This window comes from Centruroides vittatus, unplaced genomic scaffold (genome assembly GCF_030686945.1).
Source record: "Centruroides vittatus isolate TY-2023 unplaced genomic scaffold, ASM3068694v2 contig_357, whole genome shotgun sequence".
NCBI lineage: Eukaryota > Metazoa > Arthropoda > Arachnida > Scorpiones > Buthidae > Centruroides > Centruroides vittatus.
Genome location: NW_027122180.1, coordinates 2,888,898 through 2,916,055, shown reverse-complemented (window position 1 = coordinate 2,916,055; position 27,158 = coordinate 2,888,898). Strand labels below are relative to the sequence as shown.

The 27,158-nt window shown below is 25.4% G+C and overlaps 1 protein-coding gene across 6 annotated transcripts in view; it reads right to left on the bottom strand.

The window, feature by feature from the left end:
* Positions 1-10,365: 10,365 nt before the first annotated feature.
* The window catches only part of LOC136974846 (glutamate receptor ionotropic, kainate 2), a 231,572-nt gene continuing 214,779 nt past the window's right edge, over positions 10,366-27,158 (bottom strand). For 5 of the 6 annotated variants that reach the window (XM_067269819.1, XM_067269821.1, XM_067269822.1 and 2 more), the window contains 10 exons: positions 21,849-21,902; positions 20,752-20,916; positions 20,321-20,473; positions 20,090-20,191; positions 13,843-13,944; positions 13,560-13,763; positions 12,689-13,249; positions 12,400-12,622; positions 11,452-11,717; positions 10,366-11,180 (listed from right to left, as the gene is read on the bottom strand). In XM_067269819.1, coding sequence (XP_067125920.1) covers positions 10,944-11,180; positions 11,452-11,717; positions 12,400-12,622; positions 12,689-13,249; positions 13,560-13,763; positions 13,843-13,944; positions 20,090-20,191; positions 20,321-20,473; positions 20,752-20,916; positions 21,849-21,902 — 2,067 coding nt within the window. In that variant the 3' untranslated portion in view covers positions 10,366-10,943. The remainder of the gene's footprint in view (positions 11,181-11,451; positions 11,718-12,399; positions 12,623-12,688; positions 13,250-13,559; positions 13,764-13,842; positions 13,945-20,089; positions 20,192-20,320; positions 20,474-20,751; positions 20,917-21,848; positions 21,903-27,158) is intronic. The other variant, XM_067269825.1, reaches the window with a different exon arrangement.

Genomic DNA, 27,158 nt, shown 5'->3' with positions numbered 1-27,158 from the left:
AAAGTGAAAGAGACTATTAGGAAGTCCGATAATTTTCAATTATACTTCGATATAAAATTTAAGTAATAAGAGTATTAACAAGATTAAGTTATAAGTAATAAGAGGAGCATTAAATTGTAAAAAAATTTTTTATTTAAAAAAACATTTATATTTAAGAAACACAAACACATTTAACACAAAGTTAAAATTGCATTTGACTCCATGTATCATAAGATTTCATTAAAAAACAATTTTTATAATATGAATTATTATTAAAAACAAAAAAGACTTAATTTTAAAGGTAGGGATAAATTTTAAAAAGTTTTAAATGTCAAAAAACGAGTAAAATTTTTAAGTCCGATCCTACTCGATATATGATTCATGACCTCTCTCTATCTCCCCAATCCCTCGACCTTTAACCATTAAAATTTAATAGCTTTAACGCCCCTTATATACAACTTACCATGCCAAATTCCGTTTATTAATCTTTACCCCATTCTGAGATATTAATAGAAATAAACGCCAACACATACAGACAGGAAATTTTTCCCCGTTTTTTAAATATGTTTTTAATTCAGAAGGTCTCGAAACTTCGAGATTTGCAAAAAAAGAAAACTCAGAATTATATATTCCTTATATATAAATTCAAAACTACTTAATTATAATAATTTCCATCGCCAGAGATAATGCACACAAGATATTCTTCAAATAATATGACAAATATATAATTTAATACTTGTATTTTTATAAATATTCCAGTTTAATTCTGTTTAATAATTTAATGTTTTAATACTAAACAAATATACTTTCTATTTAGAAATATATAAAACTGTTCTAAATGTAAATAAACATCTTTGTTTCTATTAAATATATAATCTGAATACAGCATTATTAATTTAACATATTCTGAATTGCTTTTACTGTAATTGCGATATAATTTTTTTTATCATTAAAGCGCTTTTATTTATTTTTATCAAAAGTATTTACAGAATGGATAATTTTTCACATTTTATATGTAAATTTAATTAAAATTTTACAAGAGTTATTTTAATTAATATTTAAATAAATATTTACAAACACACACTTAAAATAAACAGAACAAATAATTTCAGAATAAAATAAAGTTAAAAATATATTATTATTTAAAATTGTAATTAAAAGCAAGAGAATTATTTACAGGCCTGTATTATTATTAATTATGGAAGATTTTATAAAATTTTTAAAATATTCTAGATGAAATGAATGACATTTTATTACTTAGAATAGTGAATTAAAATCTGTTAATTTCGAAGCTTACAAGTATGGAACTGGACTTTGGAATTAAAGAGGATGTACCCCAATTTTGTTTGAACTAATCCTAACATAAATTTTCCTTTTATGACGGATCATTCTTTTCTTAAGGGAATAAAAATTACTGGAAAGCGTATAAGGTACTTTAACTAATTCAACAGTCGTAAAATTTTCCATTTATTTGAGTATTAAACTAATTTTAACACTTTGTAAATGTTTAATTGATTTTGTTAAAAAGACGTAGGGTTTATTTTATTTTTAAAACAATTTACAGAATTCTTTATAGAAACTTTCTGAATTTTTAGCTTATTTCTAACTTAACTTATATATAATTAAGTCAATTATAATTATTTATTAAAAATTTAAACTCTATTGAAAATTTCATTAAGAATATGCGCATGAATATTCATATTATTAATTTTTTCCTTAAATGGTGTATTGATTAGTTCTTAGTTATTAATAAAAAAAAATTTAAATATTATCTACAACGCTACTATTATTATTTACTTAATTTCTTATTTGAATGTGTTTTAAGAAATTTAAATAATTCTCTATAGACAATTCTAAGTGGAAGACAAAAGTATTACCGGCTTCAGTGCGAAAATTGTAGACACTTGACAAATTTTATAAATTATATATGAACGTATATATATATATTCTATACATATTTCATATTATAAACACTCAAACATTCCATATTTTTGTATGGAATATTTATTTATTTAGTAATTTTTTCCCCTTACAAAGGTGTTAGTAGCCAAGCCCGGTATATTGCACCTGCACGTATCTAGATCCATCATTTTAATTAGAATACATTAATTTATTATAATCTTGAAATATAAAATTTGCTTTTATATAATGATGATAAAGAATAGAATAGAATAGAATAAAGATAAATATCTTCGTAATTTTGCTTCATTTTTACATTTAGATAAGCTATTATATTTATTATTATTTACGTTTCCGAAATACAAGTACTGTACATTGTCTCTTTTAGTTTTCATAAAATTCGTTAATTTATTTATAAAATTTAATTCTCTTAATATTAATTTTAAATTAATTGTATAATGTAATTAGATTAATTAATTTTTAATTTTTGATAAGTATTATGGTTTTCCACGTAACGTTAACCAAAGGAATCGATAAAGAAAAATGCAAATTTAATAGGATATAAACAATAAAAATGCTTTAAAAATACGGCACAACATCGCATTTTCTAATCTATACGAAAAAAAAAAAAACTAAAAATACGGTAATTTACGTGGAATGTCAAAAGTAAGAAGTCTTGATAAGAAAGGATGGCTTGGCTGAAATTTCATGTTGCAGATCAATAACTTAATCGATTAATTTTATCATTATTACATATAAAAACCCAGAATTTTTAAAATAATAATTCAAATTTAGTACAGAAAAACCTTATTATACGATAAAAATAATTAAATTTGAATTAATATTAATTATTTTTTTATTAATAACAATAAAAAGTAAATACAAAAAACAGCGGCAATAAAATATATTTTTTATAGAATTTATATCATATTCTACTTCTATACTTTGATATCTCCTTTAATGCTCTCTTTGTGAAAAGGCTTTTATATTTATTCGAAGTAAAAACCTTTCAAAATTTTCTTTCATATGTACGTTACTTTCAATAATCAAAATAAAAGTTTTCTTCTTGAAAATAACTTTAAGGAAATATGTTGAAGATTTTTAAAAATACTAGTGGGCCTTTATTATTGGAAAAGTATCCAAGTTTATGTTTTCTAATGCGGAAGTTATTTTCGATGATGGTCACCGAAAAATGAAATGATTAAATTTATGTTTAAAAATTGTGGAGTGACATGCATGAATTGAGATGAATGGACATATCTCTGTGGAATTCCTTTTCAAATTCCTACTGAAAAAAAAAGTTTAATGTGTTGTACATAGTGGAAATGCAATTTTATTCGCAATTTTCAAAGCTTATTTTTATTGGCATTTATATATTTATATAAATATATCTATTATGATAAATAGAAAACGTTATAAATTGTGTAAATTTATGATATTCTAGAATTCAATTTAAACGTAATAAGAGCTTATTGTGATGTATATAACTGTATATAAATGTGTTGAAATAATACAATTTTTAGATCAAACTATTTATTACGATTATACGATTTCAACTCTCTAAAATTCTATTCAGTTGATGAAAATAATTATTTTAAATTGGATTAAGGTACATATTTTCATCATTTTTATATAAACTTTAATCAATATACCATTTCTCAGTATATTTTTAAAGTAACCTAGATGCAATATCGCTACATCGAAAAATACGTTTCGTGTAATGGAAGCTTGAGAGATCGAAGACAGATGGTCTGTATGATTGATTCATTTCTATGATTCTGTTTAGAAATTCTAAGCAGGAAGAGATACGTTGATGTATGGGACATTCTAAAGTTGTAGAAGAAAAATGACTGATGGGAGAAAAAAGGTATTGTTATAACAAATGTGGAAAATTGGTGGTTCCTTCCTGTATACGAGACTCGGATGAAAACTGACCCTTGTTTGGACGGTGAAGCGTCAATAGCAGTTGTTTTACTTCGGGCACTTGTTTTTTTTTTTAAGGAAATGATCAGTTGTATTGAATTTAAAGCTTTTTCTTGTCCACAGAGGTTTTTTTGAATGTGTGAAAATTGATCAAACAAAAAACTAAATTTCTTTCCATTTATCTAATCGAAAATTAATTTAAAATTATAAATCAATAGATAAACTCGAAATGTTAATGTAAAACGTAAATTTTGGTAAAAAATATAGGTAAAAAATAAAGTTTAGAGTAAATTTTATTAAAAATGAACAATTTATTAATGTAATATTCAATTAATAAAGCGTTTAATATATCTTATTAATATTTTAAAATATACAAACACACATTTATGTATTTTTTGAAAAACTAAACATTATTTTATAATAATAATATTTCTTTATTTGATATTCTAAGTACATAACTCAATAATATGATGTATATTTTTGATACATTTTATTGTTCTATAATATAGATTTAAAAGAATTATACATTTAATGAATATATTCATGATTTATACCATATCGCATATTTTTATTTAGTACAAGTTTGACTTCTATAATTGGAAGTACGAATTGAATAACTGCTCTGATCCTAAGAGATTAAAATAATTATTCTATTGAGAATAGCTCATGTTTCAATAATGTAAAGTAATAAGATTTCCTTTCAGTATGAAAAATAAGCACTTTATTATTAATTAAAAGATCAATTGTAATAGGTGATTAATTTATTTTATATAAAAATTTGCTACAGGGTAAACTACATAAGTAGAAATACTGAATGTGTTACGAAAATAATTATATAATAAAAGTTTATAAATTTATCGTCGTGAAAATTATAAAATATTTAATTTAATTCTTTCAATAACTATTATTATTAATTTACTACGAATGTAATAAAAAATTAATTAATCAATATTTAAAAAAAATAAACTATAAATTTAATTGGTATTCGTTTCAGTAATGCTGTTTTACTTTAACAAATGTTTTTAACGCAACAGTTAAATAAAATTCATATTTTAATTATAGAATATAAATATAATTTATTTCTCTGCGCTTGAAGTATAATTATTAAGAGAATTTAGATATTACATTATCATATTTCTAATTTAAGATTCGAGTCGATGTTACTAATTAGGGAGCGCTCGGCACTTTCCTCTTTTCACCTAAAATCCCATAACAATTACTAATTTTGTGGCTCACCTTTTGACACAGCACTTATTGTCATCTCATATACTTGTTCACTTAAATCCCAAGAGAGTGACTGCTATTTTGAGATAACGCCATGTTTTCGTCGCCCTTATCAATCCTTTACTTCTTACTGACCTGGCAGTAGACAAAGTACTCCGTCTTCATTTTTACAGATCAATGACTCTCAACTGGATTATTGATAAAAGAAATATCCACTTCCTCCAAAAAAATGAATTAAACGCAACAGAAATGATCCAAGTTAATGATGTTAATTAATAAATTTGACGCGAGGTATATAAATCATGTTATAACTCCAGATAAATAATATGCCTAGAGAAGCAATAAAAACGTTTTTATTAAATTTACTTAATAAATTTACTAAATAAAAGACTACAGCGTTGTTAGAATTTGTATAAAAGAACTTTAATAACAATTAATAACTGTTATAAATCTTTTGTCAAATTATTATTTGAATTTACGAAGATTATTTAATTAAAAGTTTCAAATGTAATTTATAATTTTATTTTATTAAATATTGTTAAATTTAAATAATGAAAATATATTTAGTGAAGTCTTAATAATGATCGAACGTAATATATCAAGAAAACGTTAATAAATATTTTTTAAAAAACTATTTTTGTGCGAAACAAAAATTATATTTGCCTTTTTATTGTCAACGCTTTTATTTGAAAGAATGATTTGTTGGACTAAATCTCATTTCTCCTGAAAATCAATACGTTGATGTTTTATGGATATAAGAAACATTTTTCTTCATTTTTCTTTGCTTCATTCGTATAATTAGGTATGATACAGGATGCATGCCTTCGGGTATTTGAAATGTGTTAAAAATTCAGCAAAATATTTCAACTAAAGTATAATCTACATTACCTCATTAGTGCAAACATTGCAAATAAAAACTATGTAAATGAGTTATAACTTTTTCTTCTGGAAATATTTCCATTTGTGATATAAAGTTTTATCCCACTTTATTATTAAATTAATTTTACATTTATCTAATATAGTTGACATTTATAAATTCCACATTATAATAAATTTTCTTTTTACAATTCTCTGTAATGTTTATACATAGAAGCCATCATTATTTATTTATTATATTTATAACAATCGAAAATACATCACAATTTTTTTATTTATTATTTTAATAAATATTAAATATAATAATATAAAAAATTAATAAATTTTCTTGATTTTTTTATATTCTATTTACTTTTATAGCGTCGTAATAAGAAATAAAATATTAAAATATTATATTATAAGCATTGATATATTTTAATATTTTAATATTATATCTGAATTATTTAAATAAGTAATAAAAAATTAAAGGTTAACTTAAATACTAAGAAAACTTAAAGAAGATTTTTCGGTAATTTTATTTTTTATTTATCATCAATAAAGTTTTCTACATTAATTAAATTTAGACAAACTTATATGAGAAATTCATTAATATTACATAAAGAAAATAAAAATATAATGGTATATCTTCATTACTATATTTTTTTTAACAGAATTTTTAAGCACTCGCTTGGGATCTGCCATTTTACGATACTAAAATTTTGTTTTCTATGAGAAAAAAACGAACATTTTCAGATAATGTTTATACTTTCTGAAATATTTCCGTTCGGAACATCAAGTGGATGAAGTTATCCATTTAGAAGAGTCTCGCTTCTCTTCAAATTGTTTATTCCTTTGCTTTAAATCGTAAAAGAAACCAATATAACCCGTTATCTTTTACGTAGTAATAATAATAAACGAATCGGATTTACCATTCTAATAAAATCTATAAAAGTAATATAGAAATACTTATCATAATTCCTGTAAAGAAACTCTCATCTTTGCTGTAGTTTAGTGCGAGGTAAAATGTTACAAAAATCGTAGTTTAATCTTTAAATTTTATGTTTTAGAGATATTAAAGATCGATATAGTGTCAAAACATTAAGAAATCGATCCGAAAAACAAAGTCAAGATGATTCAATAATGGTAACGGGGTCAGTAAAGATAAAATGAACTCAAAAGCAAGTTAAGATATTCGAAAAATATTAATTTTACACATTTAAAAAATCCCGAAATTAAACTTATATGATATGAATGTATGTTTAGAAATTTAAATATAATATAATAGAATTATTTTCTGCAAATTTATTATTTTTAATTTTAATATTACCATGTATTATATTTGGTTGATTTCAATTTCAATGATTTAATGATATAACTAAAAGCAGAAATTAATTTTAAAATATTTTCAAACTTTTTATATAATTAATTGTTTATTAGATTTAAGGATCTTGTGTTATTAAATATTCCTGTAAAAGTAAGCATTTTCTAAAAATTCATTTTCAATTACGTTCACAGATGGCAGCACGTGTTTTTGCCATTTCATGTGTTATTTCTTTGTGTTAGACCTATGGTGTGATTATTATTAGTTTTTATTTTTTAAATGTAAATCATTAAATAAGAACTATATGAATAATGTAATTTCTTCATTTAATTAAGTTTAAAACAATTTCAATACGATATTTAAAATTTAAATGAAAATATTAGAAGGGGTGAACTTTGACGAATTAGAATATGCTAATAAAAAGGAGAAAATGGATTGCAATGAATATTGAAATCCATTTTTTCTTCTTGCATTTAGAATACTCTAATTCTTCAAATTTCTCTTAAATATACATTTTATTCATGTTTAATCGATCCTTAACTTTTACTACTTGATTAACGATTTAATAGGAACAATTCCTTATTAGTTCTGACATTAAAACGGTTTCTCAAGTAAATTATTCTAAAAAAAAGTTTCTTCATAAATTTGGAGATAAGTTAATGCGAATTTTAACTTTGTTTTGATAATGAAAATTTAATTTGTAGGGAAAAAAACTAATTTATTATAATTAATTTAACTTACCCGCATCCATTTTCTCATTATACTTTTCTACAAGTCACACATTTTACATGAAAATATAATAAAACTATTTTATGTCTACAACAGAATCAATTTTGTAATTTTTTTTCAATAATGATTCGTGGTAAGGATGATCTTGGATAAGGAGGAAGGTGAACTTGGTAATGATAAGTTACATCTAAATGATTTCATTCATTTTCATTTTTCATTTCCATATTCTTTATATATTAATAGTTTGGAAGTATATAACCTTAATTGTGTGAGATAATTGATAATTTTTATCTAAGTAAATTTCAATCATTTATTTGGCTTTGATAAACATTTTTATCATCATTACATTAATTATTGATATAATTCTTAGTATATTTAAATATTTTTGTTACTTTAAAATATTTCCTTAAGTCATTTATATTGGAATAAAACTTTTCTCTTGATTAACTAATATTTTTATTGCTATAAAGAACTATACAAGGGAACTTCGATAAAGTGAATCAAGCCTAACTCCACTGTTTATTTTTACATTTATTTTAATAGAAGATTGTCTTTTATTTTGTTTAATTACTTTTCCTTGTGTATATATAAGCTTCTAAAATTACATTTGAAATTTTTTGTATATAATCTTTAAAGTAGAAATATTCTTTAAAGTAGAAATAGAGGTGATATGAAAATAACTACTTTTCTAAATAATTTTAAAATAAAAATTTATATAATTATACACATGCATATTAAATGGTCAGTTAAAATAAATGATTTTTAACATTTTTTTATTGATCGGAAATGAATTAATAAATGAATTTATAATGATTTCGTTTAAAATTATATCTTTTTTATAGACATTTTTACATTTAATTCTGTATTCGATAGAATAAAAACATTTCGTTTCGTTAATTATGTTATTAAACTTAGAAAAAAAAGTCTTTTATAAAAAATTCCAAATTATATAAATTAGTTTTATTTGTTCCTTCTTAAAATTGAAAAGAATAAATATATTTAAGAAGAGTTTTTTATCTAAAATTTATTTGTATTTTATTGTAGAGTTATCTAATATTAATTAAATAATTTAATATTAGAGTGATAAATATTATTTATTAATTAATTTTTTACTATTTAAATTTTTAAAAATATCATCTATTATATTTAAAATTATTATTGCGCTCTTTAAATACGAGTTGAATATCGTAACTTATATCAGTATTTAGTTTTACAACTAATAGTGTATTTTAATAATAAATTATAACGAAAGAGAAAAGAAATTCTATAATTTCATTTTTTATTTTCATTTTCTGACTGTACAAATGTATATTGTCTATTGGTTTCTAAAGAAACACGAGAAAGAGAGAGAGAAGTGAAATCAATCATAACAATACGCTTACATCGACAATTTATAATTTATGTACAATAACACATCGTAACGAATTCAGAATTTTCCAGAATCATTAAGTAATTAGTTCAATTAAAATTATTAACCGCAATGTTTGTTCGGTGGCAGGTATGGAGGATGGAATTTACATTTTGTATGAATTCTACTCATATGCCCCAATGCGTTTGTCAGTAAATGTAATATACTACAAAATTTTCTATATGAAGTTCATTTCGTACAAGAATTCGTGATTTACATTATCTATATACAGGACACAATAGAATAATCTTAAATAAGTCGTTTTAATTCGTCTACAATTATTCTAAGCTAAATGAAATATTAATTTTTAAGTTATAATTATTACACTAAAATTAATTCTAAGATAAGAAAATAATTTTAAAATATTTCTAAAATTAAATATTAAATAAAATAAATCTTTGAAGAATTTCCTATTTTTCATATCTCAATTTTTAACAATCATTTTTATTTTCGATGGATGAAAATATTTTTCGTAAAATTTTTATTATTTAAACAATTTTTATTGTTATTTTTATACATTTAGGAAAATTAACAAGAGTTTTATAATTAGTTGCATGCATTATAAGGCCTTATTACGGTTGAATATAACATCTTATCTAAAGATATCATAATTATTATATGATTATTATTTACTATTGGCATCAATTGAAGAGTAAGATCTTCATTTACAAAATTATTTCGTGTTATTATACATAGTTTAATTGTAGAAGGAATATTTTTAAGACTCCCAAATATTTTTTGGAGTAGCATGCACTTTATAATTTTTATTATGACTTTTTTACATTAAATTCGATTAATCAATTTACATATCTAATCTATTCTTAGCTAAACTTTTCCAATTATAAACTATTTAAAAATGAATTGAGCTAAACTTTCCTTTCTAACAATTATGCACCACTGAATATTTGGCAAACTTTTACAATATTTATATAATTTTATATACATACCGTACATGTTTTTGTAAATTTTATATTTACAGAAATTTTTATGTAAAGAGATTTGATACTTCGTCGAATACAGTTTTAAAAATTAATTAATTCTTAAACTATAAGAGAAATAATTTTATAAAATATATTATACGTTATGTAAGCTAAATTAAATGAAAATAAATGTAGATAACGTTGTATTAATGATCTTCGTAACACTTTCTGAATGAAAATAATTATTTTAGATATAACTTATTACATGAACGCAACATTAACCTTTACTAAAATTTCTTATCTATAATTCTAGTCAAAGTCATTGCTCTGTAAATAATATCAAAATGTTTAAGTACTACGATATGAAGAGAATTTTTTCCTATCGTAAACCATGCTTGGGAGAAGCAGTGTGTAGCAAATAATGGAGAAAAACATTTGCTCCCTAGTGAAGGCGATCGTCATACCCGTTGTTAAATGTGACGACGATAGAAATCAATTGAACCCTTCATTGGTTGATTGTGAAGGGCAAATTTAATAAATCTTTATGATGTATAAAGAATTGGACGTATGTCATTGGCTCGGTGTATGTAGTTAATCAATCATTGCCTTTAAACGTGCCTGTTTATTGGCAAAAGGTCCACGTTAGGATCATATTTTTTACAATATATTTTATATAGTACAAAGACTAAGATTCCGTGCAATCAAAAGTTACAGGTGATTTTCTCATTTCTATCATTTGCATGATTCCATTTTCTTGAGGCACCTCCATTGCAGCTGGGACATACGTTGTACCTGGTATACATTTCGAACACTGTCTTCTTAAAGCTGGTCTTTGCCTCGATGCTCTACACTTTACAGCAAATCTTAATTCTTGGGCCATTTCAGAACATAATGATTGCTGAGTTGAACAGAAAATCAGGTTCTGGCATTCAATTAAAAAAACACACAACTCAGATAATGAAAAAAGCAGCTTTTAATGCAATTATAATATGTCATGCATGAAAGTATACATTAAATAAATTATTCGTATTAAGCAAATATATAAACAAACACGTTTAAATAATAAAATATTTATTTTATTATTTAAACTATTTTGAAGTCGAACCTTTATTTATTTTTATTTATACTAATTAATTAAATATATTTATTTGAAGAATTTTATTGATTTTTTGAAGAGATGTGTAAGACCTTACCCGTTCCGTCTGTGCGTTTTTCCTGCTATTCCAGAAAAACTCTAATATCGCTGTCAAAATAGCAATAGCTAGCCCACATAACAATACAACGAAAACGCCTCCAATATTGTCTACACCCAGAGAGTTGGCTTTACTTTCTTTGTTTTTATCATCTCTGGAGCACATAATACCCGGACTTTTCCACCATTTGTTATAGAGCATATGAATTACACCTTTTTCTTGCAAATCAAGTATAGTAAGAGAAATTTTATCTCTCCACGGTGAACCTAGAAAATTATTTTCCAGAAAGTTACTACAAGTAATATCAAAATAAATATTCTTATTTAATGTTTATTTCATTTAACAATGAAATAAACATTTCATATTTATTTAATAGCAACATACTATTTTATTCGATAAATAGTAGTCATGTTTACTATTATTTTAAAAAGTTTTCAAGAATAGACAGAAACAACTTTTATATTTTAGATATTTGTGTAAATCAACACAGTTTAAAGTTGTTTTCAAAACAAAATTAAATGTAAGTTATCAACTTTCTTGTGGAAATTGTCCTTCAGGAAAGGTTAGCATAAAGTTGTTTATTATAAGATATCTTTTATTGAATTCTAGCCAAATTTGTTCAAGGTTATCAAAACGAAACCGAAATATAATATCGATCAAAAAATTGGGAATTTAAGCACAGAAAAATTTCTGTTACGATTTTAATATTAAAATTAAGATATTATTCTACTTTTAAAAATATAAATAATTAATTTTTTTACTAAATATACGTTTTAATTAACAAAATAAAACTAAAAGTCTATTTATTCATCATTTTTATATATTTCAAATTTATTAAAGTTATTTATAATGATATAAATTAATAGATTAAATGCTTTCAAATGTTACTATTAAAGTAAAAAGCAGCTAATAACATCCGTTTTAAAATAGAAATTGATAAAGTTTTACCCATTGGAGTGGCAATTCCGTATCCTTTAGAATCTAAAAGTCCTCCTACTTGAGTTAAATTGCAGTCTCTCTGAACCATGAAATCTAGCATGGTAGATTCCATCAGAAATGCATAATTTCCTTCTAAAACTCTCCTTACGCCTTCGTCATATGTACTTACAAACATCGCAGGTCTACTTTCCATATAACGCCACATTTTTTGATAAGTATCTATTTTTGAATCCTGTAAAAAGAACGATTCAATTAATTAAAGCATTAATAAAAACTTGGATATTAATGATAGACGTACCCTAAAGAAGGTCATTGTGGAGCCACCTTCTAAAGTGCCGTAAGCAATTTTATTTTGCTCGGCTAAATCTTCTACACTTTCAATAGGTGTGATCATCCGTTCTACAGTCAGAAATGCGGCTAAATTGGCTGTGTATGAAGAGATCATTATTAAAGTGAAGAACCACCAGATTGCACCTATTATACGTGTCGACGTGGCCTTGGGATTTAGGTCGCAGCCCTGATGCATCAGGGTTACGATGGTAAACCAGAAACTATTCGCTAAACTAAACTGGTTCTCCATCACGTCGGTTTCCGCAACGCACGGATGTGGGTTTTGCCACTCGTACGGACTAAATCTGGCCACGATAAACATCGTTGAACTCACAAGGACGTAAGCAGCAAGCACGTAAAGCCAAATATCCACTGCTAGTGGACTCATAAAAGAAAATAACCGAGCTGGTAAATTTTTTGGCAATTTAAATAATATACCAATTCCAAGATTCATGAAGGGTTTGGTGAAATCTATAACACTTTCTCGAACATAGTTTATAGTCATCGGAGCGACTGCTAAATCCGCATTCTGTAAATAAACGATTATTATAAAAATCAACAAAGTTATTTTAAAATATCGTGTTGTTTACATAAAATTTAGTATTGTAAATATAACCTGTGATTACGATGCTTAAATGAAAAATTTGAATAAATAAGTTGTAAAAACATGCGGGCTTTTAAATTTTTTACGGTCTTACCCGTATAAATAAATATTATTGACTTATATATTTTGTATATAACTCATAAGATAAAGAAAGAAGATAAAATTTTAAAGTTAGACTTCTATATAAAATTTTAATCATAAATAACATTTAAAATATATAAATAATAAATCATACTTTATCTATAATTTCTCTAACAAGACCATTCCATTCTCCCGTTGTTGTGTTTTCAGCTCCAAATTTTTTGTCTGGAACTAAATGTAGTTCATAACTGAATCCAAGTAGATCGGCTATGGTTTTTAACAAATCGATACAAAAGCCTTCGAACCTCTCGTTTCCGGTCAAATTACGTTCAGCTTTAAGCATTACATAAGGCCGCGACTATTAAAATAAAAGTTCGAACAACATAAGCTATTATTTATATTAATAACATGCTTTATTTTTCATAAAAACAGCTTACTTCAATTGTCGTTACTTTGAGTGTAATGTTAGTCACACTAAATTCATGAAAAACAGTGTGATTAGTAATATTTAACCCGTTTGTCGTTGACCATTCTCCAACCTGATAATAAATTATATATAAAAGAGATATCAATTTTAACAGTAGATTTAAAATAAAACTCTTGTAAATATTATGCTCTATTTATTCGTATGTAAAATGATTGGAAGTCCGTAACCTACAAGGAAAATACGCTGTTTAGTTCTGTCAAGCGATAAATTTTAGTGTATAGCTTCATTAACTGCTTCAAGTTATACACGCTAGAATAAAAATTACCGCACGCAAGTTAAGCAATTTTAGGTGCAAGATTGCTGATAAATTGCAGCATCAGTCAAAAGCAACGACAGGCTGAATAATGTCTTAAATTTAATCATAGTTTTTATAATAGCCAAATTTTGTGTAAAAATGATTATTTTTACGTATTTTGTCATCTTATGAATTAAGAAAATTTTTAGTCTATTTGGTTAGTTCCGAATTTTACATAAAAACTGTAAATACTATTTTACATATTATAAAAATTTCATAAATTAAGTTAAAGGAAATAACATGTATATTAATAGTAAATAATTTTATAAATATATTTTAATATAATGATCGATAAATGTTATTCTCGTAGATTTATATTAAAGCTAATGTAGTATTTGTTTCCTTTAATGATCATCGAACTTAATAAAAATTACGTACATTTGTTTGCATTACAAATTATTGCTGATTAAAAATGTAAAAAATTAAATTAAATATAATAATAAAACCTTTTAAGATATTTACTTTTTCCTAACAAAACAATCTCTACATTAACATCGACAATAACCATCAACCTTCAATCTTTAAGGCAACTATTGAAGTATAATCTTACTAAGTCGAGAACTATCATAAAACTAGAAAAATTTTACAGAGTATATTGCAAACTCATGAGTCTCAATGGATTTTCGAGTGAGGAAAACTATAAAATAAAGTAGTAAAAGCAGGAAATGAACTATAAATGTTAAAGAAAAATAAAAACACGAAAGAAAAGAAAGTACGTGTTACAAGCTAAGAGTGTAGGTCTTACACAAAACTTTGTGTCGATAAGTATTTTGTTTGATAACACAAAGAAGCTGCAAAGAGTTATTAATGTTCCTCGTTGAAGGATTGAAGTTCTAACTTAGACACTTGGGATAGCAGCGTGTCTCAGCTTTCATGGTGTTCCTTTACGAATTAACGTCAAACTGACACATAAATAAAAGACTTTAGAAAGCTTGCTTCGTTACTGACACTCATTCGCGTGGAAGATGGACTAGTTAATATTAAATTAATTGAAAAATTACTTTAAAGGACAGAATTTTTAGCAAAGAACAAGATGAGGATTTGCTAAAGAATTGATGTTAATGCAGTAAAGCAAGAAAGACTACGAGATTATCCAATTAAATCTTTCAACATTTGCCTCAATCTATTACTGTAACACCAAATTAAAATTTAAATTTGTCGAAAAATCTGTTATTCAACCGGAATATTTATGTTTAATGTTTACGAATTAATTATTTACCATTGAAATTTACTTAACTTTTTGTTTAAATATTTAAATACTTTCTAATTTATCATCTACATTTTAAACTTTTCAACGAGTAAATAGAATTGATATAGGCCTAACTTAAAAAAATGATTTATATAGAAAAATTCAGATTTTATAAAATATTAAACTTATTTAGGCACATTCTGTATTAAATTTATAACAGAATATACATTCCACATACTATTTGTATTTCTTCATTGAATTTGAAATGAAATAGGTTGCAAACATTTTCAATTTGTAGATATAAAGTAAAGTTTATGCCAGTTGAAAAAAATCCAAATAATGGAAAAATTTTTTGGTTTCATTCTTATCTCTTCCTTTTCAATTTACTTACAATATTACTGAATTCAATTCTTATAAAAGTGTATTTTGCAATGACAATTTTTTTAAAGTTATAATAAATACAGTTTAATTTAAATTAGTACGATTTACGAAATATCATTCAGTCGTTACGATTCACGACTTTTAATTAGTTTCTAATTACAAAACTTTCTAAACTCTGCTTAATTTTTTTTTACATTATACATTTATTATGTAAAATGAAATACTGGAAAAGCTAAATTGATCTTCCTGTGACATTATTTTATCAGTTAAACTCAACAATTGTTTCGGTATATACTATTAACTATACCTGGGTTTTATTCCTTTTTTAAACCCTTTCATCCTGCAGGCAGTAATTAAAGTATCTAATAATATCCATTATGGATTCTACCACGTCGGTGTAGTGAGAGAAGAGACTCGAGACAGAACACTCCCAAAAAATTCTTAGGATGTTTGGACCGCTTGGATTCGATTCTGGATCTCCAGAACGTCAGGCTGACTTCTTAATCACGTCAGCAATCCGTGAAATATATTATAGTAAATGATGGCCGAGACCTTTTCATTCGTACAACATATGCTGATTTCAATCACTTTGAACCTGTTTAAATTCAAATTTCTTGAGTAAACAGATTACCAAATTTAACATCCGTGAATCGGGATTTCATAATAATAACATTCTTTTCTTACACACAATATTTTAGTAATAAAAAGAAAGCAATAGCTAGTTTACTAACGTTAATCAAGTATTACATGGAAGAGCCAGTAAAATACATTAATTAAAAAATATTGATAATAATAATAATAATAATGAGTTAGACAGATATTTATAATTATTTTTTTTCAGATACAACATATGTATATTACGTAACAGACTCTGTAAAGATTATGGATTAAATAGATGAATTTGCCAAGTGTCTATATGAATTCACCAAGTCGTGACATCAAACAAAACAAGAAAAAAAAGACACGGTTTCGACAAATTATTTTTTTTATTAAAAAAAACAAAAAAATAGATTTTTTACAATTATTTAAAATATTCTGTAAACTAAATTACTCGAAATTCCTACATTTAAAATTTGTTCTGGTGCATTAAAATATATTAGTAATTAAAAATTTATTGCAAAGAAATAAATTTAGTAATATTAAACATAAACTTTATGTCATCAAATTTTTAAACTTAAAAATTTAGATGATTCTTGATCATTTTTTACTTTCAATATTTATATAAGAAAAAACTTAATTATTGAGCAAAGGAAAAAGTTTTATATGATTATATTCAATTTTTAGAAAATAAATTTGTAAAAATTTTTGAAAGTAATTTTCTTAAAAGCTATTTTGCATTTATTAGAAAAACAAAATTTTATTTCGGTTTCATCAAGTGTTAATAATATTTATTACATGTAAGTAAATAGTGTAGAAAATTTTCAGTTATTATCGACTTTTTATAAGAATATTTACTTTCACGTAAACGCAAAAAACATTCCGATTACACGCATCAATTCTGTTTATTGATTTTTATTAGTGGGAAAAAAATCGAATTATCTATTTTTACACGTTGTTTACAAGTATGCAAATCTATTTATACAATTTTTTGTATTTCTAAATAAAATTCAAATATAAGACATTTTAATTAGGTTTATTTACTTTACAAGGTGACAAAATTTCTACGTAAAGAATCATTTTCAATAATTATTAATCTTCCTGGTAAATTAAAGTAGAAAATATTCCACAAATAGAAATAATGTGGATTGAAAATATACAGTAGATAGTATCATCAGTCGCAAATTTCACATCTAAATAGCGATCGGAAAAAAAGATAAATTTTCTTCTCCCACAAGAATTTTTGACAGTTGTAAGATTAATGTTCTTTCTGACATCGTAATGATGGATGAAAGGGAAGCAAAGATAACGTATAGGAGGGCAGTTGCAGATTTTAACTGAAACCGATTGACTTTCCATCAAAGTTCAGACTAATAATAGAGAAACATGACAAATATCTTGAAAATTGCTTTTACAATCATGAATTTGAAATTTTCTTACAAAATTTAGTTTCGTTTCAACTAAATAAGCATATAATAACAATTAAGATAAGGAAAGAAATTTATAAAAATTTCAGATTAATCTTGTCTTTACTGAGAGTTCCTACGTTAGATCGAAGAGTGTGCAGTATTTTCTGGTTTATTTTGTAAACAAAATGTTTTATTCACTTAAATGTCTTACTATAATTGAATTAATTAGCTTAAAATATTTATTACATTTTTTATTATTATACTATTATTAATTTAATAATTACTTTTTTAGATTTTGTATATGAATAGAAAATTTCGTCTAACTCAAATAAATATATTGAATCGCAGCTAAACAATAATAATTAATTTATATATAAGATTATTTGTTCGGTAATAGTAATACAATTTTAAAATATAAATAAAACGATGTATAGTTAAGAATAATTTACACGCATTCTTAAAACATTTTACGTATATTAATAAACACAGAAACTGAAGTTAGGTTTATCTTAAAATCTGTTCAGTAAAATTCAATCGATGATGTAAAATAATCTATTTTAAATTTTACCTCACTAAGTAAAAATATAGAGAATTATCGATTATATTTAATAAAAAATTGTATACGAAAAAGCAATAACATATGAGATATATACAATATATAGTTTCCAACATTACAAAATGTAATTTAGAATGAAGAAAGAAATATTTCATTCACTCCAATCGTAATAAATAAGATTAAGATATTTCAGGGAGAAATCGTGAAATCCAACTCACATAAAAATACATTTTAGTATTTACTGAATTCTTTATTAAGTACGGTGTTGATTTATTTCAATTTTCTGTCGCTTCACTCAAAATTGAATTATAGATTTTGTGACAGTCGACGTTCATTGACTGAGGCTGAAAGGCATTTAAAATATAACCACTGCTTCGAATAAATTCATTCCAGTATAGAATATATAGTACATATATTGTATATATATTATATAAATTTCTTTCATATCTTGATCGTAAAGCATATATACATATATTTTTCACGGTACAATTTTATAAAGAGAAAAAATTAAAAAAGACGGATAGTTTCAACTACACTTCTCGTATTAATATAAATATAGTTATTAATTATAATATTTTAGTTGTGTCTTGCATTATAGTTGTTGTTTATTAATAAAGTTGAATATGATATTCACAATAATAAAGAAATATATTAACAATTATATTGAGAAGTCAATTTCTAACTTTCTGTAGTAGCTTAAAGATTGGATTAGTTTGTTTTAGCCAAAGTATAGGAAATATACAAGGAAGTTATCTTAATAAATAGAGATTACGGGCAAGAGAAAGCCGAATATTTGAACAACTTGACAATAATAGAGAAGTTTATATTAGATAGTAAACTCTATCTTACGGAACAAACATAAACTTCTGGCACAATTCCAATAGAGAATAGACCGTACTCTTTCTACCAGTACAAATAGAAATGAAAGCAGAAGCCACACAATGTATTTCTCTACTTTAATACTTTCTAAACTGTGATACGTGACAGGAAAATATAGAGTTATATAAAGTACTTTAGCAACTAATTACGTTTTGTGTAGTAGACGGTCCAGAAAAAAATAAACTGTTAAAAACTCGACAGAAAGGCAGAAATTTCATCTTAGTTCATATGTCGGGTCGAATCATTCGTAGATTATACATAAATAAACTTAATAATTTATTTATTTTTCGTTATAATAAATGGATGTCTAAAATTTTAAAAATTCACTAAGTAATTAAAATAATGATGCAATTATTTATTAAAATTGCTTTAATCCATTTAATTTTCAAAGATTTATTGGTAACGCCTTCGATAATTTAATTAACTCTAACGACGCCTTTTAATTTTTGAAAAGAAAATAATAGACTTGTTAAAGAATTGGGAAATTGTATTTTAAAATAAATAACTTATATAGAATTATTTAATATTATATTCAATCGTATTATTAAATTTTTCGTTATACGTGCTGTAATTTAATAATCTTGGCTAAAAATAAAATATTTTAGTACAAACGAAAGCATATAGTATATTTATTAGAATAATAAAAATATTCTAAAAATATATTAAATTGAAGACTTTTAAATACATTCAAAACAAATATTCTATCAAGTTATTATGAAATTCATTAAAATTTTTTAGTGATAAACAATATATTGTATCTCATTAGCAATTTTGACAAGAATAAGTTATTTAAAAATAATTTACTTAAAAGTTTTAAAATTAATTTGTCTTAAAAATTTTCTGTCCAAAGAAAAAAATATTTTCCTAAACATTACACTTTTAAAGTCATACTTTTTCTAATTTTTTATCTCTCAGTTTTAATAAATCCAGCTTCAAGCTATTTCTTCTTCCTTCTTTAAATTGTATTTTCCCAGTAAGTCCTCTAAATTCTGCCTGAAAAGAAAATATCTTCTTTTATTATTTGACATATTTTTCATACTGAAAAGCAGTAAATTATGTCAATTTATTATATGAAAGAAAATGAAATTATTGTGTTAAAATATAGGCTACTGCATTAAATACCGAATTTATATAATTAAATAAGCTGCTTCCATCATTCCAAGGTACTTCATCCTCACATGATACATTAGTAGGTCTTAAAGTTGCTCCGAGATGAAGAGAATGGATTCCATGAGCTAATGCGTAAACAGAATCGTACATCAAAGCCGGTTCAACCTATAGGAATTAGAAGGAAGTGTTTGTCGAATATCAACATGGAAACTAGAGTATTAACATGTGACATCTATAGTTCTCCATGTTGATTAAGTTGAACAAATATTTATATATCGATTTATCTTAGAAATTTAAACAGATAATAGTCAGTAGCATAAATATTTACATAAGTATTGAAAACTTTACTTCGATACTCATATTAAATGTAAAAAAATAGTTAAAAACGAATTGGAATAACTTAAAAACTAAACTATGAAGTAGAAAATTGTTTTCGGTCTCACCTTAATAACATTGGTCCTATTTAGTATATGTTGGCCAATAGGTTGAAATTTTTCCATATCTTTTAACGTTTGCCTAACGGATGGATGATCAGCATCTACCATTCTATAGGCAGTCATATTTACAAAATTATAGTTGAAGTCCTCCAAACTATACGCTTCCAGATCCTATAAATGGAAAAACGAAAATGAGAAGAAAAATCAGATTAAAAATCGCAAATGATAAAAGTTATTTTAAAAACCAAATGAGCAATTAATATACAATGCAAATTTCTAAAAAATATTCCGGTTCTTAAGCACAGCTGACTGATAAGGACATTTTAATATATTTTTTTCCTGATTCTAAAATACAGATTTAATATCTCATTTGAATAAAGATAAAAACGTTAAGTGATACTGTTGTTCACATTAATAACAGATGTGAAGTAATTTTGCGTTTTTGCAATCTAATTAGCTACAATTAATGGTATTAACCATTTGTTTAATGGTCATTTTTGTATAACAAAACTATATGTTTTTAGAGACACTTATTAAATACACGAATTATTCTAACAGGAATCTAATCGTACATAACAATGAAAAAATCAGTTAAAATATTAACAGCATTAACATTTTTGAAATATTGCTTTACATTAGTTTAATAATTCCTTAGTATAATTTATATTAAGAATTTATTGAGCAAACATTACAGCAGTGTAAATAAATTATTGTTTATTCTCAAAGTATATCATAACATGAAACGGTACATTAAATATTACTTTGATAAATAAATAATTGCTATATGGCTAGTGATAAAAGAGACATATATAATAAGATATGATTGTTTGACGTCTATACTATTGTTACGATGTAGAACTACAGACAGATTGACATAACATCATGTCACGAGGAAATATCTAACAAACCAAATGATTGGTACATCGTCTCAGATCTTGAAAACGTAATATTGTACTATGTTCTATAAGAAATGATTGGTTGTTAAATAAACGACTAACAGAGGAAAAAATATATTAAATTATATAAAAGCACACAATATAATTACATCTAATAGATTTATTTTCATTTTTTACAAATAAAACAGTACTATAAATTTTACTTACAAATGTTGTAAAATGGTAATAATATTTATAATCATTCATCTGTACTTGAAGGATCTAAAGATAGTAAAAAGTTCACTATTAATCGAAAAATTTCAATTATTAAATTTAAGTATAAATGTCTAATTATGATACATTAATCATAATGTTTACATAAATAGTAATATTCTTAATTTTACTAAAATTGTTAACCATATTAATATTCACTATATTACATATCAATTATTAGTCACTTTATCAGTGTTAAATGCGGTTAAATTTCTTTTAGTCTATGGCAAAAGTTAATTTATATAAACTTATTTTTTAAATTGTTATTTTTATGTTTAAGTACATGTTTAATTTTATTTTTTCAATAAAAATGAAACGAACATCCTTCTTATTGGAGAGAACTCAGTGAACTGAATCGGAATTTGTTCAAGTCCAGCAAATCTCTCTGATAAAAGCTTAAACTATTATTTCCCGAAAGGAAAAGATATATGAGAGTGAAGCTGTACAATATTTCAAAGAGGTCACGTATACTTTTCTTTGTTTTCTTTACTCTCTAAGATCATTGTTCAAAATATCTCGATATTTAGTCGCTAATCTTCCGAAAAAATAAGATCTTAGATTTCAAAACGGCAAAATTGAGTTTTTTTTTTTTTGTATTGAAGTTCCATTTATTTTTTGGACTAGACAAATCATAGCATTTAAAAATTAATAGTAATAATATTGAATTGTACATGAAATTGTCTTATTGACTGATTATCTAAAGCTTTATACAATATTTTTTAAGATAATTATTAAATTATATATTTTACGATTATATAGGGCCTAATTTAAAAACACCTTTCGTAGATTTGTTAATAAATATGTTTAAATTATATAATAGTATAGAGTTATTTATTATTATATTTAAGAATTAAATATACTTACTTTATAATTACGTATAAAGTTTTAACCCTATCAATAATAAAATTATAATTGACAAGATTAAAATTATTAAAATTTATATCTTAAAAATTTTGCTTTATAATTTAATTTAATTTTTAATTTTTGTAAGATATAATTAATCGAATTTGTTGATTAGTTTTAGTTAAGACCGTTTACTTGTTTTACATGCATAAGAAGGAATGGCAATTTTCTACAGTTGGAAAATCAGTTTTTCTGCAGACAACAACTAATAAAGTTTTGTTCTAATAGAGAAATTTGTGTGTCTAAAACTGAATTTAAGTTTAATTGCATGTGATACTAAGCAAATTTAATATGTTCCCGGCGTAATTTTGATTTATGATTTGTTTTCGAATCTTATTCTAGTTTGAGAGCTATAGAAGAAGAAATAAAGTAATACGATTACGATATAGTACTATATTATACGATTAATCGTATTGTACGATATAAATATAGAATTAGCTTCAAGGATATTTAAATAGAAAGAGATTAAAATCAGACCACATTGAGTATAATAAATATTCTATAAAATATATTATCGAAATTTGGAAAAATTTATGTAGTTAAAAAAGATTATTTATAAATGATTAAGTAAATAGTTACTAGTGTTTAAGTGTGTATGATTTGAAAACAAAAAAGACAAAGAGAATAAGATAACATTTACTTCCACATCACAATTTAACGGTCCGTACACTATCTCTTTTTCTTTTCCTCTTCTTCACCTATCTTCCCGACTTTGCACCGTTAATTTTTCTTACCCTCGGATTGCGTGGATCTCTCTGTTAGGACCTACGTTTTCGTATTTGATCTTTCATGACGACTCGTCAAGACACTGAGGGAGATGACGATATAAATCAGATGCGAGCAAGAACTACTTTTTGGCATCAACCTTCAAGACTGTAGTAATTGTTACCATTTACCTTTGTTATATGATAAGACCCCATACATTTTGGCATGGTCTTTTGGGCAGGTCTGAATTGCGTCCTTTGAGTAACTTTCTGGTCTTCTTCCCGATACTGTTTTACTGAAAATAGTGTTATTCATCCATCTCCGATTAAATATCCGAAGAATTCAACTATCTTTTGTAGGAAGCGACACTTTTTCGAGTTACTAATCAGTCCATTGCCCGCAGCTATAATTAGTGTTTCTTTCAGTTTGCAGAAAGCGTCATCAATATCAACTCCTGGAATAATTACATCCAGGACCGGATAGACAAGGCGGCTAAGCAACGGCCTCAGGCGACATTTTTTTAAAATAAACCATTCTTAAAAGTCCTTTTAATATTTTATTACAAAAGAAAAACGTGCAAAGGCACAAGACGTTGAAAATTGTAAAGGCAAAACAGTATAAATAAGTTTTTATTCCCATTATTAATTTCATGTACAATCGTGTTTCATCTGTAAAACTTGCTTCACTTTATTAGTTTTCATTATCTGGCACTGATTACATCGTACATATACAAGTGTACAACCTTCCTTGCAATAATATCTCTTAAAACTTCTTGAATAAATCTCGCAAATCTCGCTGAACTGTTGCATAGCCCAGAGGGTATCTTCAGGAATTCGTGTGAACCATTACGAATTACGATTGAGATGCATTTTCGAATATCCTTGACGACAGGTAGTGTACTGTACATGGACGTAATACCCTTTTAAGCCAAACACTAAAAACGCGCGTGCATTAGTGAGCAAATCTAAACAATACTCAAAAACAGGGATAGGGAATACGTCTCGTTAGATCTTTTTATTAAGTTTACAGTAATCGAAGATTACACTTTGACATTAATCTTTCTTCGAAGCATTCGCTAACACTGGATCGAATAATTCCGTTGTTAAGACATTCCTTAATTTGTTTATCCAAAATCAGCTTTTTTTGGAACTATTCTGCGAAGTTTAGAACTGATTGGTAAATGTGATATTATTCTGTTTTTGGTCTCGATATTGGTTTTACATCATTCTTAAGTACGTAGTTTGCGATAAGTTCTTCAATTTCTCTTCTATAAGATTCTTTAACTTCCACTTCGTCAGGGAAATGATACAATTGATAACTCTTGGTTCACTCCAGTCACTATTCCTAATGTCATGTTTGTTTGAGAGGTTAACTGCATTTATACTTTATTTGAACGCTTACCCATTTCATTTATCAGGCATTTTATGTGTCTTGTTTCTTCTAATAGTAATTTAGGCATCTGTCAGCAGTTCTTATCCAATAATTATTGGTACAGGTATATCTAGTTGGCACAACGGATATTTCTGACTAGAAAAGCTCAGATCCAATGCTGATGTTATACGTCAATATTTCAGTCGGTTTTACATCAAGTCTTCCTACTCTCGTAAATATACGCATTGTCTACTGTACGTTTGGACGGCCGATCCTTGAATACTCCTACGATATTATAATTTCTATTGTTGATCAGAGTGCATCACAACAGACATTATTGACATCAAACGTTCCTGTCAAGTTTAACTCAAATATAGGAAACTGCAAGTCTTTTCTCAACATCTCCAGATTTCTCTATCCTTATTGATGAAACATTGATAAATATTGTTGAAACCGGTTGTATTTGAAACATATAGCCCCTTTACTTTTATTTGGGTTTTGTCTTCTTCGTGTTCGATTGAATTTGATTAGGTAGATGAGATAAGGCAACGCAACACGTGGTCGATCTGCTAAGAGTGTGCCTCCTGGGAGTACTTTATATAGGAACCTGATTCCTATTTAGATACGTAAAAGAATTTGGAGAACTCCATGAGACTGGCCCGTTTGCCAAGCGAACTCGAAACCAATTACAGCACGAGAATTAATATTTTTTGCTCTCGGTCTTTCATTTTTGGAATCTTTAGTAGCCTCCTTTCCGTTGTTTCTTAATTCCTACTCGACTTTTCATTCCTTCATAAATTTTGAAAATTTCTTTTAATTCCTGCAGTGCTGACGCTGAATATAAGATATGTATTCACTTCGTCATATTGAATACTATCTATGATGTATTAAATTAGCAGCCTTGGCTTGCAAGATCTTGCAAGGAGTAGATAAACTGGCGAACATTATCACTTTTCCTTTTCATTTGTTGTTTGTATATTGTAGCATTGTTTACTTCTGTTTTAAAATCACTTCGAAGACATTTTTTAAAAACAATCTACAAAGTGAGACTTTCTCGAACTTTATAATTATTTTCACAGATCCTTGTAACATTCGCCAACTGTTTCAATTCACAATGCTGCCAAATCAAATTTGCAAATTTACATTTCTACGGTAAGCGACTCGTTTAGAGAAAAATAAGCAATGCAGTCTTCCACATCTTTAATTGTAAAGTCACTGCCTTTCGGCAAGCTTCTACACGTAAAAAGGATGCGATCTTTCTTCATTTTTCTGTATATCACCTTCATAACTCGCATTCTTTTCCGAACGTGTATCTTCTTCGTCGATATACTTTTTCCCCTCATTACGATTCTTCTTCTTTACATTCACTTCGAACCTTCTTAAGAGTTTGTTTGTGTGTTATATAGTTTTTATCACATAATTCAGGTTTTCTGCCTGTAATAGGTAAACTTAATTTTTGCAAATGCTGTTGAATATTTATTATTCGGAACGTTCTAAAATGGGTGTCTGTTCCTCTATTATATTTTTATAGTAGCTACAGTATTCGTTCATGTCACATAATACAATGACTGTTGATGTTTACAAGTGTTGGGATCAAAGTTCTGTTCACTCGCCTTCAATGGCAAGACCGTTCTGATTTTCCATTTCACCTTCAACTGAATACTTGATATCCTCTATATTTTGAGTACTTAATTGTGTGAAAATTTTAGGTAATTTCTTTTGTTCAACTGAATTTGACATACAGACATCGACGTTCAACTTTAAAGCAAATGATAGACAAACTTATTTCTATGCATACTAACTTGAAAAAAGATATATAGGATTTTGCATAAACTTTCTTTGTAGATAAATCTAATAAGACTCATACAAATGTAGCAATGTCTGTAAGACCTTAAGATAAAAAATAGAAAATCTGAAAATCAATTGCATCTTTTAGACAGTCGATATGAACAGTTTAAAAGATATTAATGGAGTAATTTGAATTGGCACTTTGAAAAATCGATGTTTACAGAATTCCTTCAAAACCATTAAGGTTTAAAAGTTCTGATTCTGAAAACGTTGTTTTTACCTTAAGGTTCCTTTTAACGACACTGAAACGTATAAAGAATGTTTGATTTATTTACAGTATATTTATTTCTTGTTAATAATATTTTAATCAATATTTTAATTACAAAATTTTCAAGTTTTTATATTTTTATTTGAATAATTAACTTTGTTAAATATATCATGATTAGTGGTTGATGAATTAACAATTTTGAAATGTGTTTCTATTTATATTTTATTCTT